The sequence below is a fragment of the Xiphophorus maculatus genome, chromosome 3 (genome assembly GCF_002775205.1).
Source record: "Xiphophorus maculatus strain JP 163 A chromosome 3, X_maculatus-5.0-male, whole genome shotgun sequence".
NCBI lineage: Eukaryota > Metazoa > Chordata > Actinopteri > Cyprinodontiformes > Poeciliidae > Xiphophorus > Xiphophorus maculatus.
Genome location: NC_036445.1, coordinates 24159468 through 24175213, shown reverse-complemented (window position 1 = coordinate 24175213; position 15746 = coordinate 24159468). Strand labels below are relative to the sequence as shown.

The 15746-nt window shown below is 36.8% G+C and overlaps 1 protein-coding gene across 3 annotated transcripts in view; it reads left to right on the top strand.

Annotated features, from left to right (window-relative positions):
• ulk4 (unc-51 like kinase 4) overlaps window positions 1–15746 on the top strand; it is an 85240-nt gene that overhangs the window by 46788 nt on the left and 22706 nt on the right. For all 3 annotated transcript variants that reach the window (XM_023331440.1, XM_014468749.2, XM_023331439.1), the window contains exons 28-32: window positions 824–875; window positions 1907–2117; window positions 2710–2802; window positions 9197–9245; window positions 14499–14598. In XM_023331440.1, coding sequence (XP_023187208.1) covers window positions 824–875; window positions 1907–2117; window positions 2710–2802; window positions 9197–9245; window positions 14499–14598 — 505 coding nt within the window. The remainder of the gene's footprint in view (window positions 1–823; window positions 876–1906; window positions 2118–2709; window positions 2803–9196; window positions 9246–14498; window positions 14599–15746) is intronic.

The following is a 15746-nucleotide window of genomic DNA, read 5'->3' as shown; positions in this document are numbered from 1 at the left end:
CTTAGCTGTTAAACAGATAATAAAGGTTTAGTTCAGGATATTTGAAGAAAGGTTCTGTAAAAAGATTAGAAGTGGTTCATATTTTATTTCTCATAGATTCTCTGGGTAAAAATCCTCAAAAGATGGAACTAATGGCTTTTTAGATTGTTAGATTGGGGGCTAATTCCAAAGCATTTCTTTCCGTGAATGCTAACCTGTGGACATTTAAACCATCACCGCTGTCACTTCAGGTAATAAAGGATTATTATTAATAAAGGAGCAGATTGTTTTTTATAACATCAGCAATGTTCTACCTTTTTTTTTAAACATAATACTTGTATGTAGAGCATTTTCAGGTAATTTAGCTGCCTGATATAAAAGTAAGAAGTATTGTAACAGCTTAAAATGAAAAGTGCTTTATTATTTTGTTCAGCGGTTTCTCTGACCTGAAACTCTCACTACATGTTTCATACAGTTGTTTCATACAGTTCCTATGCAGACATGACTGCATAGGTTCGTAAAATGATGTTTCTGAGGTTGAACGTATGTGGTCTTCATTTAGCTTTATTCTAAATGAAGACCACATGAGAGCCATCTGCTGCACATATGATTGTAACTGCTTTTTACCTTTTAACAGAACCTTACTGCAGAAAATCATGAACTATCCCTTTAATGCTGTATATAGGACAGTTCAATTTTTCTTTTACATACTACTTGATACTATCTCCCTTCTGTTACTGCTTGATGTGATTTGTTTCACGTTCTCATATGATCTCCTGCTGGACTTGCGTATCGCCAGACTGTAAATGATTCTGCCACATTCTGTCTTCTTCTGTTCTTGAAGGTTGTGGATGCTGTCCTACCTCCTCTGACAACTCTGGCTTTCAGCAGAAATGGTATGAGTGGTGTGTCACTTTTAATAAAGTGAATTAGACAGAATAGCAATAGAAAGAGAGGCTAGTATCAGAGTGCTGGGAGTGGGAAGGAACTGAAAAAGCTGAATAGCAAGTTTTCAGGGATAGGATCATTTTAATAGGAGAAACAGACTCTCTTTTTTTCCATTCCCTGTCACTTGAAATATATCTGTTATAAAACAAAAGAAAGAGTTTGTAATGTATTGATGGTTATGGGCATACAGAAAGATGGTTAGCGGGGGAGTTATGTAATGAGTCAGGGTGCATAGTTGGAAATCAACTGCTAACAAGAAGCAAGATTATAAACCAGAACAGATAACCTTGAATTTTTAAGGTGGAGAATCAGTAGCTTGTGTAAATCACTCTTAACAGTAATTTAAAACATTGTTTTTGTTTTAGACCCTCTGTGAGTCATTAATGTGTAGTCGCTGTGGGTGCCCACTGCCCACACAGCAGAGCTGGTTGTGAGGGTAAAGGGGGGTTTTGTTTGCCTTTAACATCTTGTTTCTTTGTTACTTGTCATTCCATTTTAGTCTAAAATGTTTTGTAACCTTGAGCCTTTGGCTGTTTTTGTTAGCATGAATTTTTTTCATTCTCTTTATACATTTTTATAAATTCTTTTTTTATATTGTAATGATGTAATGAGGCTACTTCTTTAGCTATATTAGTTGTGCTGTTTTAGCTTATGTTTGCACTGTAATACCATTTTGTTAGTATCAGTTTTTCCTTTAAAAAACTGGCATGACGAGCAATGCTTGTGATCGAAACATACAGCTGCACCTTTACACCTTCGCTACAAGCTGTCTTTTAGTTGATTCAATGGTTTCTCAGTAGATGAGGGGATTTTAGGTAAAAAATCAGAAAGTGATGTACATAAAACATGACATGCTGTATTCCAACCAAATAACACCAATAGCACATGCTGGTCTAAAGTCTTCTATTTATTACAGATGCATGAATGCCAAACTGTAAACACTTGATTTATATTCGGTTTCTCTTTCTCCCCGTTACAGTGGAGTGGTCGGTGTTTGTTTTGAAGGTGCTGTCTGAACTCAGCCTGGTTATGCTCATCCAAAAAGATGATGAAAATGCTGATGAAAATGTGGACAAAATAGAGGGAAAGAGAGACAGGAGAGAGACAGAAGGAGGAGCAGCTGAAAGAAGTGGAGATGGAAGATCCTGCAGCCAAGTCTTATCTGTCTTCACCAAATCTCTACTTTCAAGGTTGGTTAGTCTCCCAAATCCTTTCCTGATAGACTTGCTGTATTTTTAATTATGTTTTTTTGTGTTTGTTTGTTTAAGAAACAAAGAAAATGTTCTGGCTCTGAATAGCATTATATTTTGTGAAAACAAAAAGTTTAATACCTTTATTGTCTTCATATCTCTATCAGAAAAAATATTTTTATGACTATTAAGAACCTATTAGTCTCATGAAGTTGCTGTTTTGGTAAAAAAAAATGGCAGTGATGCGCTACATACCGGCACTAACATCGGTTTTGGCCTATAATAGTCATTTTTAACGCATTGGTATCAGTCCAGTAAATCAAACTGAGCTGATATTAACAATCGATACATATATCAGATATCAATGTCAACCAAATCCCTAAAAAAGAACATTATGCTATGATTTTACATGACTGTACATGTGTTGATTTACCAATGACCTTTGTTACTTTTCACAGCCCAGTTTTAAAAGGTTGAAGCTACTGATTTTTTTCTGCCCTTTAGCTCCCTTTTTGTATTACTATAGCTTTAGTCACCTCACCTTCCTCTGGTGAAGCATCATGCGGTAAATATTAAACTTGTTTCTGCCCAGGTTCGAAGTTCTTCTTTGTGCAGCAGAACCTATCCCGCTCTACGCTCTCAAGTTGCTGGTATCAATGACTGAGCACAGCACTCAGATCTGCAGGTACCGCACAGGCAAACCATGACTCACATTTAATCACTCAAATATCTAAAGAAATACGCAACAAAATGCAATTAATTGACCTATGTGGTTTGTATAATTAAATAGACCTGCAGAAAAACTTTAACGCTAATTATTCTGAAGTAACAGAAATGTTATGTTTAGTGGAGACACCTTCTAATTCACGTTGCGCACTTGTTCTGATTTAAATGCTTTGCAGTCCTTGCAGGAACTGATACAAACACCACAGTGTGTAACATTTTAATTCCAAGGCCAGTGATTTCTAGTTCAGCTCTGTGAATCACTATCCAGGCGCACACATGCATAAATGCACGAACACACACACTCACTTGTATTAGGAGCAGTGATTTATCTGCTCTTTGCAGGATACAAAAACACCCGACTGATTATTCAATGCAAATGATGCAGATTCACAACTAAAAGTAAGAGCAACTTTCCAGCTGAAGCAGTGCTGGTGATCTGCATTCAAGTGGACCTGTTTTACCTTTCTTAAAGCCAGACTTCCCTGCATTAGTAATCACTTTAGTGACAGGTAGTGCTACATAAGCTTAAGTGCGTACTGAATTGACACGTTGTGCTGAAAATTCTCTGCGAACTAGCTACTCCTGAAGAGATGTGCTTAAAAATGTAATGCATCCTCTTTAAATATACAACACTAGGACAAAATTATCTCTGCATAATGTAGAAGGGATTCACTATCCAGGAATTTAAAAACAGCTCTTGTGAAGGAAGTCATCTGGCACCAAAATAACAAGAGATAATGATGTGTTGCTCTTGCAGAGAAAATCTGCTGATTCCTTGTCTAACCATGTGATGCCTTACCAGGGTGTGTGAATCTGCATGTGTGTATGTGCTTGTGTTTAATGTGTTCATTGGTTACATTAACATGGTTGCACTGTGGCTTTTGGCTGACTGAGCTTTACTTAGTTAACTTAGCTCCCAGTGAGTGAAAATGGTTATCGTAGAGTTATGACAGCATTCCTGGAGATCTATTGAACAAACACAAGGAGTGTTGATTCTACTACATAAACTATCGCAATATTTAATTCATATTTTAGTTCATGTTTGTTGGGTTAATTTCACAAGCTAATTTGGCTTCCTGTTGTTTTGGTTCATGTGGAGGATAAATCTGCTTTACTTCATGGTAAAGCATTTCCCAACTTTGCCCTTTATGACACATAATCACACTTTGCAATTAAGTTATGGTCTCTGTTTTGTTTCTAAACCTGTAGTCTGAGATATTTGTGTGGGTTCTTATGTTTTGATTGTTTCCTTTATGTTGTTATATAACATTCACAATTTAAAATGGCATACTTTTTTTCCTCAGTTATTCTCTTTAGGCAGTTTTTCTACTGTTGTTTTCCACTTTGGTTTAACTTTAGTATAACGCCTTACAAATGATCCTGCCTACCTCCTGCGTGTGCATCGGTCCTTTTCCTCCCACCTCAATTGATGATGGATGCGTACTTCTTTACAATATCTTCCTGTTTTTTTTTACTTGTTTGTTTTTTTACATAAAGAACTCTGCTTTTTATCACTAAGCATCACACATCAACTGCACTTTTAATCATATTTACATACTTATTGATAAATACTGTATGTTGATGCTCTCAAGGAACCAACAATGGAGAAAGAAGTAAATGTAATCATGACAATGCGATTAGATTGAGGTTTTCAAACATCAGTACTCAGAATTTATTGTTGTGAAGATAAATCCAAAATCTTATCATGATAAGAAATGTATAACAATAAATGCCCACCCCTGGTTGTAATAAACTTTTTAACAAAGTAGGTTCATAGTCACCCATGATTTGGTGGTGATGTATACATCAGTTTAATGTGAATGGATTTTTATTCCATGGCCATCAATCTCGTCACTTGTGTAGTTATCAGAGATGTACACTGAGAAAGAAGTGATCAGGTACTGGGTTAGCCAGGTAAATGAAAGGTTGAAACAGAAAGATAAATACATCACAACCCTGAAATCTGTATGTGTTGTTGTCAAAGACTTTGTGTAGCTAACTATTAGCAATGATGAGGTCAAAGGTGTTTTCTTATTTTCCCTTAATATGGATTTGAGCAAGACAACATTTATGCCCAAGTTCTGTGTCCTATCCTGACTTGTAGATTCACTCATTAACCTTTCAAATATTGCAACATTTAATTTAAACCATAACATTACCTTTGTTTTTTTATTCCGATTGCTTTTTCTGCTTGTTTTATCTGCTGCGGAAATAAAGCAATAATCTCTATTAACCTGCTCTCCATACATTCCCAACCACCGATTCTTAGAGTTAAAAGTTCATCTGCATAACTAAATACGTCCCCACTTCTCTTATCTGTAATTTTCCCCACTCTTGTCTTCATACCTCTCTTCCTCCACCTCTCCTCATCCCCTTCTTTCCTTGACACAAGTAGAGTGACGTGAACTTTTCAAATTGGTGTCAGCCCACTCTCCTCTTTACATCTGTTTTTCTCGTTGAGTTTTTTCATTCCCTCTGTTTGACATTATTAACAACATTTAACATTTTTTTCCAATCTCCGTCGCTCTCTTTCTCTCTCCATCTCTAATTTATTAACATCATTCCACATTTCGCTCTTTCCCTTTGCCCTCACTCCACAACTTTCCCTCCATCGCTTCGGTTTTACAATCAGAAATTAAATTGCCTGGGTCTTGGTTAGATAAGTGTGGCTATGAAGCCAGCCGAGTGGTAATTAGATGGTAAATTGGAGACATTAACGTTGGGAAGGGAGCCTGCTGTCTCTCTCTTCATTATCACAGTCCAGACACCTTCAAACAACTACATTTACTATGACCTTTAGCCAAAGACCTCTTCCTGTGGGGTTGCAACACAGTAGGTTTTCCCATCAATGTTTAATGTCCTTAAATGTCTGCCTCTGTGGGAAATGTGTGTTTATGTGTTGTAGCTAGCTTTCCAGACATCACATTTTCTTATGGGACTGCGTATAGATATATTATGCACACACAATTATAACAGTTAAAATGATTCCAATCCCCAATGCAAATATTTATTGGCAAAATTTTTACTTGTTTGTGAAAATTATACACAAGAAAAGTTTAATTAAAGAAAATAAATTTTACAAGGGATTTTATATAAATCAAAAACTAAATGTTACTTTCAATCAGAATGCTTCAATCTCAAAATTATTCCACCCTGCTAAAAAAGCATGCATATGCAAATGAGGTGTGTGTTCAGGTACACCCAATGCAGCCGAACAGAGCCAAGATTACTGAGCCTTTCATAGAAATCCTTTAATACCGGGGCTATTAATAGATGCAAGAAATATGGCTAAAACAAGGGAATTGTCCCAGAGATCACTGCCTTGGACAAACAATCAAATGATACTAAAAAAGACAGCAAAGGCCTAAATTGTTGTTAAAGATTCTGTTGGAGTTGACTTGATTGCAGCTAGATCAACATGTATTATAGCACCTGGACCTGGCAGAAAGATGGCCTGCCACCAGATTCCTGAGGAGGCAAGTTGACAGAACCCCTCAACCTAAAAAGACCTATAGGAAAACCTGGTGGTAGCAGCCAAGGAAGTTTCAGCTTCTACAGAAAAGTTCATACTATGTCCAACCTCAGCTGAGCTGAAAAATAGGGGGAAAAAAATTTTAGGAAAGTGGAAACATAACTTTATACCTCCACACCAAGAGGAGGAGCTACTCCATCAGAAGAAGAGCTGAAAGATACAGCAGTATTGTAGCCATCCCAATCACGTGGCTTGAATTTTACTAAAAATCTCTGCTGGGATTTTTTTAAAAATATGGTTGCAACCTGTAAACCCAAGGATACAAATAATTTGTGGGCCTTTTGGTCATGAGGAGTGGGTTAAGATTCCTAAAGAATGCTGCAAGAAGATGGTGTCTGGTTTTGCAGCATGTTTGTCGCAGATTGTAACGACACAAAGGTGCCCTTCAAAGTAATTATATATTTATCATTATTAGAAGTATTTTGTGTTTAGTTTGGAGAAGGAAAATGTTAGTTATTTAGAGCTATTTGTGTAATCTTGCCCTTGTTAGTGTGTATATTTTGCCAGTAAACTCAGTTTTGCTGCTGTATACATAGCAATAGAAAGTATTTCTCTTGGGTGGTGGTCATTTCGCCATTACCTTTGTACCTTACATTGTTTCAGTGTCAGCCTAGTTGCTTTCTGTCTCCCATGAGTTGTTCTGTACAATCTGGGCCTAATTTTTTGTTTACACAAAATTAAGAAATAGAACTTAAGTTTCAGTTAATAGGGTTAGATCAGGGGTCATAATTTGGGTTGTTTTAGAGTCATATGATCAATAATGGAAAACATAGCACAAATAAATAGGATTAGGTTATAATTCTACAGAAAATGGTATAAAGTTATCCTTAGCTATGCGTAAGATTTAAGCAAGTTACTAAATTACACAGTTGTTTTGGTAAATATATAATGACATGGTTTGTTGAAAGTAGGTTGGGACAAAATGGGGGTACAAATTGGCCAAGAGGTGATCATTTTCTCCCACGTGTGAGTAAATACATAAAAAACATTTTGAAATATTAATTTCCCCATATTTCTTTTCATTACAATACAAATCACTGTAAAAACTGTTTGATAAATGTAATTTATGGCTTACATAATGAGGATTGATTAATCAGTTTTTGCTCTATTATAGGTCATCTGTTGTGCTCTGGTTCGTTCGGTGTTGTGCACTTTGTCAATTGATGTATGGCTGGTAGTTTAAAGGTGGCCCAGTTTATCATGTTGTGCTGGCCTGGTCTGTCCTCTCATCTTTCAGCCTGTCAGTTCCATAATGGGGGGTCATCCATCACATGTACAAGCAAACACAATCACACACACGCAGAGACTTACACACACAAAGTAACTCAACGCTCAGCTTTGAGGAAAACAGCTGAATACAATGAACTTAAGCAACAGCAATTACAGATGTTTAATAAGCGTTATAAGCTCGATTTATCTACAATAGAGTCACAGATGTAGGCAATAAATTTCATCACAATAAAGGATGAAAATTTTTGTTTTTAACAAGTGGGAAAAGGAGCAGTTGGAGAATAAATGTTTTCCTTCAGTGATGCTAAATCCAGCATCTCTTAAACTTTCTCCATGCTGTGTAAAATATCAGCACATTCAGAAGTAGCAGATGCGAACCAAAGTATGAGCTAACTTTTTCCCCTCGAGAGTTTCTAGTATTGAAACACCCTGAAGTTAAAAATTTAGGCCATAACAGTAAAACAAGTGCTTGATTCAATAAGCCTCAGTTTGTTTTGCACATGGCTGAGAATTTGGGGTAATGGTGTGGAGAATACGCTCTCAGTAAACATGAAAATTTTATTGATCCTAAAAAAAAAAAGAAAATAGGTCATAGGACTGCAGCAGCGTTGGGCAGGTGGAAGAACAGCAAAACGAATGTAAAAAGTAAAAAAAAAAATGTATATATCGTGAGGAATTCATTTAAAAAAGAACAATTTGAGATGAGACTTTTGAAATGTTTGTTTTTAGATCCATCACACTTAAATCTTGTGTTTATCATTTTCAGCTGGAACATCTTCACCAGTGGCAGTGTGTTTACACACTTTATTAAGTTAGCTTGTTTGAATGGAAGCTCCTAAAGGTTTTCTGATTGTTTGTTCGACAAGCAATGAATCATAATTAGATTGATGATAAATGACTGGGCAACGTATTAACACCCGTCTGTTTCGATTTAACTTGGTTCCCATTACGACATGAATGCTGTAATGCTTCAAAATGCACATATATGTAAATAAGGCATCTATTTAAACCACTTTAGATGCTTTGTCCAGATGGTAATTAAATGTAAATCAAAGAACCTTAATAAATTAGAGAAGAGATTGTAAAGCCATTTCTTTCCTGCCCTTTTCTCCATTCCATCTATATTCCTCTTGTCTTTCAAAGGGGGTTGATCCACTTTCTTTCTTCTGCTTCTCTTAAACCCTCCTTTTCTTTTTTTCCCTCCATCCCTTTGTCTTCTCTGTTAAAATCTGCTCTTTTATAATCCCGCACTTCTTTCTCCTTAAAGAATATAATTGTCCTCATCTTCTCTTCCACTCTCGTTCCATGTCTTTCCATCCCCCTGTCGCACCTTTCCTTATTTCATTTATTCTCGTCACCTCTGCTCTTTCAGAAACTGAAGAGAGATCTCCTCTTTTCAGTTTCACCGGTGCCAGAAAGGTGTCGGTGGAGTTAATGAAGATTAAACAGTCCAATCCACACTTATATGTCTGCAAGTCTGTGTTTGTGTGCAGCTCATGCATGTGTGAGTCGTGTAGAAAATCCATAAAATGAATTTTGACCTTGGTTTGTCTACAGCTCTTTCAGTATCTGTATTATCTCTCTTTTTCAGGTTGATCAAACAGGGCAGGATCCTCCCAGTTGTCTTTCAGCTCATTATGGTAAGAAACAAACAGTTTAATAATGTTTGTCAATCAACTATTCTTAAATATCGCCATTTGTATCATATATGATACATAAGTTTCTGTGGTCTCTATTTTTTACCCCATGATCAATACTTACCCAAACAACCTATTGTATACAATTTGAGACTTGTGTTCTGCAACCTACTGGATTAGGTGGCAACGTTTTTTTCTCTTTTCAAAAAGTCGTCTCGCATGAGATTGGTCATACTCGTTTTCCAGGAAAGTCTTTGCCAATTTTAGACAACTTACAGTGAAAATAATATATACATTGTTATTCACTTTTTCAAAGTAATGTTTTAGGTTTTGAAATAATGCACAATTACTTAGAAATGTTTTTGTTATATTACAGTTAAGTCGTGTTAAAATGTGTGCATCATATTTGGTACTGCAGGTATTTAAGGTGCTTTATCACTGAACAGTAATGTCATATTTTTATAAAGTAATCAATGTCATACCAGCCACAAACTTTTGTTTACTCAATAATTAGCATTAAATGTCATTTAAAAATAAATTTTTGGTTTCTTTCACAATAGTAGTTATTCTAAAATCATAGTTACGGTGTATCGACTAGTTATGTATATTTTAGATTTTATAAAAAGAGTAGCGGTAGAAGAAAGATAAAGGAAATACTTTGAATAGTCATCAAGATGATAATGTTTTACAATTCAAGCTACATAGAGCAGTCAGGAGAAGATGATGAGGATTATGGTGAGGACTGGACTCCCCCGGCCATGCATGATGGAGGATAGTCAGATACCAACTATGATGAAGATTATGACGATCAAAGTGTAGCCCAGACTAATATGGCAATTGAGGTCCAAACAACTACCCTGGACACAGTCAGAAATGAATCAGTGAAGACCAATGTGAAAAGCAAATAATACAAATGGAGAAAATACTGTTAAGTCCCATAATTGATGTCACTGCCAGGGTTGAGGGTTGCCATAAAGCACAACTGTTACATGTCTCTCTACATATACTCAAGCACTTTGTCACTGATGAAATGCTCCAGGGAATTGCAGAACATTTTCCACTGGTTCATTGCCAATAAATGAAGAAATAGGTTCACTACCTGTCATACTAGATCACAATTAGGTTGTTTTCCTGGTTCACTCTGAAGTCCATTCACCCTCCTCCACTCTTCAATTCATTTCCATGGCTCATGAAGCAGTTTTCCATCCACTCCAAAACTCATAAAATGGTTCTCAAGCCAGCCATTGTTGAAGCACGAGTTCATGGGAGGTGTTTCTCTTCTTGATATATTATCAGCATTTTTGAATTTTGGCTTTAGATCCCAAATATGGTGCATGTACATCCAGTGGCACACTGTTACAGCAACCATCATCAATGCTTGAAACCTCTACACAAGAGATTAGCTGAAGCTACAACCTAAAATGCTTCAGTTGGCACTTCTCCTACAAGTGCAGGCAAGGTCAAAATCAAGTATGGTAGACCACTTTCCTCTCCTGAAGCGACTTCAACGGCACCCTGTAGAAGACCAAGCTGCAGTGTGCCTCTTGATGTGAGAAAGAATGGCATTGATCATTTTCCAACATGGAAAGTCCAACAGAGATGCAAGTACTGTTCTGGAAATCACTTTTCACACATCTACTATAAAAAGTTTAAAGTAAAACTTTGCTTGAATAAGGACAGAGACTCTTTTGGTGCCTACCACGATGTGAAATAAATGGCTGTAAAAATTTGTTGGTGGAAATAAAAAACTAAGAGAAAAACTTCCTAAGGTGTTCCATACTTTCTAAATATTATAGGCAACATTTGTTATTGCATCTAAAACTCACATTGTTGTGAGCCAAAAGTTCTAAGAAAAGCCTGGCGTATCAAATGCGATACAAAAAATATATCATAAAATAAAGGACATGGCAAAAAAAATTTTTTTTGTTTTTGCTTCAAGGCTTCATGAAGATCCTAGTTCTAAAAAATTTTAATTTTCTGAGTATTTTTTGATGAGTCAGGCTTTAAAGGGTTCAGCTGAGAAAACAACAGATAAGACAAACTTGTGTATATATGTTGCACACTCGAACAAAAGTGATGTCGACACATGCGGTTGTTGTAAATTTCCTTTACTTTCCTTTTTTTCTCGAAACACGAACAACATCCATAATCCAACGTGCTTCACACTCAGGCTGCTATCTACTACTCGGCTTCTTCAACACCGCAAGCACTTAGGACCCAAAGCTGCCCTAAGCGCCTGTTCAAAAGTGATGCTTTTCTAAACTCCTTTCACTCTCAGCCAGAATAGTTATCAACATATATATGAATGTACAGCTTCACATGGACAATGAATCACAGTGCTTTTTAATAACAAAACAAAGCAAAAATATTCATAGGAACAAGAATAGAATCATTTTAATGGAAGGGGGGGGTCCTTGATCTAAAGTCCCCAGCAACTGGTCCCCCACATATATATCATATAGAAATTCACCAATCAGTCAACCAGGGATTTTAATCATTTTCTCTCTTTTTAGTTCTGATCAGTGATTGGTAGGTCAAAACCTAAGTAAACATGTTGTGTGGTTTGCTTAAAGCAAGCAACATCACCAACACATTGGCCAGTATTTTAATTTTCATGTAAAATTTATGCATTTTCAATATTTTTTCACCTATTCTTACTTTGATAATGTTTGTAACTTTTTCCTTTTTCAGTGAAATCAAGATTCCTCTTGTATGAACTAGAGTAGCTAGGACAGCATAAACAGCACCAACAATATGTGAGGCTGTAGCAAGGACCCTGAAGCACTTCCAGTTTCCCCGTCTTCAGACTTAACTCATTAAATGCATCTAAACTATGAGCTCCCGCCATTTTCAGTCTATAAACGGTTCAACCAACAGCATGCACTTTGAAGCACTTTTTTGAGTTTAATGAAAAATCTGATAAAGGTTTGGGACATGTGCTTTGACACACATATGGGGATTATCCTCTTAATTTATTCATTTTCTCTTGGATCCACAACTACTAGCTTTATCAAAAAACCTGCAGGGCATTTTTTCCTCTTTAATGTGTTATAGTGCCTAAAAGAAAAATCTGAATCAGTTAAAATCAAACCTGTCGAATTAGACTTCAGTGGAAAACCGGAAAGCCTTATCAGTGCATCTCTTTATTTATTTTTTTATTCCTCTCTCAGTCTTGCTCTGTGCTTTCTCTCACTCGCTCCATCCAGCCGCTATGCAAATGAGTTGGAGTGGCGTTGACCTATTAGAGGGCTTGTGTAATTGACTGGCAGGTCAGCACGAGGGAGGAGGGATGCTTAACAGACTTGGAATATGAACTCCACTGTTCACACCCAATGCAAGACCTCATGCACAAACACACAGCACTTGTCTGTTATCACTGGAGCATAGTAGGGTTCCCAGTAAACAATTTATTTCTCCTGACCCTTTTTTGCTAAGACACATTCTAATGCACCCACCCAACATAGGGCAATCTGTTTACAGCTAACCAAAATACTTGTGCTGCAAGAAACAATTTCTCCCTCCTCTCCTCACACATACACACACACACACCCATCCACATCCATCCTAAATAATGAGCGTTCGACATGGCTGCTTTCACAACCGTGACTAGCTGATGCAGAATTTTTAAACACTCTTATCCAACAGCCTGATTAACTCGTCTCCTGATTGTTTACTGCTGTCTGAACCACTCATGTCTGGGTCCATTAGAGCTGTCTGTGTTGCTCACCTATGGATTGATTTATGTTGCCTGAAATCCTCTGATCAAGACAGAGCACACCTGTCACTCCTGATCACACTTCTCACAGAGAACTCTCTTAATTGTATTTGTCTACATGATGAAGTAGTTCTGCTTCAAACATAAAAGGACCTCAGGATGGCGCCTAAAACGGACCTGTTAACTGTTAGCTTGCTGAGCCTTTGCTTAGATTCATTTGCTTACAATAGACTCTTGTTAGTTACATTGTTGTAGCATGAGCTTCTAGTGGGTCTTATAGGAGGATCCGAATTAAAATAACCTCTGCTTTTGCTCATTGTTATTGTTCAGTTTAGGCTTTTTTGTATTGACTATAAAGTATTTTTGTGACCTTCTTAGTTCATAAAAATCAAATAGGTTTAGCATCGTCACGGAAAGGCAGTTTGTCCAAAGTGTGAACGGATGCCGTTGTCTTCAGCCTCAGGCAACTGCACCTGATGAGTACCAGCCTGACTTAGCAGCCCGTACACAGACCACACTGATGTACGCAGACCCTGGAGGCAAAGCTGGCATATCTTTAAAAGGATCAAATGCTGAAATGGGGGCAGGAGAAAGAAGGAGAAATGGCAAAAAGCTGTAAAGTAAGGACTGCAGATCCTAATAGTAGGTGAAAGTGTTAGCTGGAAGGAGTGAGGGTAGAAGTTAAGGAGAAGTAAGGATTCAGGAGATGGCAGTAGGAGGAAGGTAAAAGCTGCAGTCTGAAACATTGTTTCTTCTTAAAATAGACAATTATCTTAATCCCTACTATTCTCCAGTACTTCTAAAAGAAATGCATAATTGAACCTTTTAGTTCTAGTTTTGCCCACCAAGGATCAGTTTGTGCAAAATATGACATCTGGTATTCTTCCCAGAGAGAACATAGCTGCTTTTCATTTCCCATGCTTCTATCAATAGAAGTGTCACAGCAGATCTGCCTGAGTGTACGAGCACACAGTCTATAATGAGAACAAAAAGATCATTAGGATGGGACTATTTTCTGGGAAGGCGCTGACAGCTGTGTCTGCATAAGGCAGCGCTTGAATTAAAGCCGAGCTCCACTGATGCTTCAGACTGTCAAGAAGCTAAAACTCAAACCTATGTCTAAAAAAAGTCATCGCAGATCACCCCAACCCATTGAGGGAAATTTGTTAATCACTTTTAAAGCAGTGTTGGGTTATGTTAGGCTCATGGCAGAAAAAAGAAAGTTAAAGTGGAGATGCAAGGTTTTTGGCCGACAGCGGCAAAAACATTGTCAGATTATAGTGCATTTGATTTGGTGTCAAATCAAATGCAAAGTGAATCACTATCACCCTGCAGAAGGTATTTTTTCTGTGTTTTCATAAACGGTGCTTATACAGAGAAGGCATAAATAAAGTTTACCTCCTTCCTTTTTTCCATTTCTTACTTCTTTACAGTTATTGTTAGATATTTTCTGGTTAAAGGTAGGAGATGTAAAATTTTAACTTTTGGTTGATTACATGAGTAAAACTGAAAGCTGACCTTGCATCCAACTTTTTTTAAAGGCCAACAGTGTCACCAGTGGAACAGTCCAGAGCGCAGTCGTCCTGTTGTGTAATCTTAGCGGAGACACAGTGAAGAATCCCCAACAGCAACATCAGCAAGGTACAGTGAGTGTACACTCTGCACCCATTTCCTCTTCTGTTAGTGCCATTTTAATGTTTTATTTGGTCAGTGGAGGAAGCGAATTAGAGAGGACAAGTTGAAAAATCGTTGTTAAAATATCAGCATTTTGTGATGCAAAAAGTGAGACCATTTAAAAACCTTGTCCACCGGCATTGTCACACATATCCTGTAAAGTTCAACTGAAAATCAAACAAATTCATTTTGAAAAAATAAATCATAAAAGCAGTAACAATAACCTGGTTGTCTAAATGTGTATATCAAGCTAACACTGATAAAGTAGCTTCATTTTAATTTCATTTTTGATGACAAAAAGAAATTAAGAGCATCTTGACTTAAATCTGCCAATTCCACCTGGCAAAACTTTTCAAAATTTTGAAGACTTTTCTTATCCACAACCCTTTTCAGGTCATTTCCACACTTCATTAATTACCTCAAATGCTGCATTTTCCTCTGGTGAAGCCGTTCTACTGTTGATGTGTGCTTGGACTTGCTGTGATACTGAAAAAATAAACTCCCTTTTCACAAACACCTGAAGGTTTCAGGTCACAACTGCCTGGTATTTAGAACTGCTCATATTTTAATCCAACAAGTAGTTAGTTTAAGCACATGCAACCAGGTTATTGTGTATTTTTACGTTCTAAATTTTTAGAGAGAATCTTTAGAGATTTTGTTTTTATTTTTAAGTTGAATTGTACTGGAAAGGCATCGACTTAAAATTTGGAAGCTTAGAAATGATTCATCTAGGTGTAATTTTTTTACATCAGAAAAATGTGGCAGTTTTGTCATCCATTGTATCCACTGTGGTAAAGGTAATAAAAACCATTTTGTTACGGTCAGATACAGGTTAGTACTTTCTTTAACATTGGGTCATTCTTGCACCATCTCATACAATTGCAATTACCGGTACATGTTTAACTGTAGATTCAAAAAAATAATAAATATTTATACGCAAAGCTTGAACATGCATAGATGCATGCAAAAATCCAAACTAGGAGAAATAACAGTAAAAACAGAAGTTTACAGAATACAACTGTACTGTTCAGTGGTCATAAAATACAATTTTGTAATGCTTCCCTGGAAACTCATGCTAATTTGTCTCCATGTCCCTTTCACTGACTCTGTGTGCA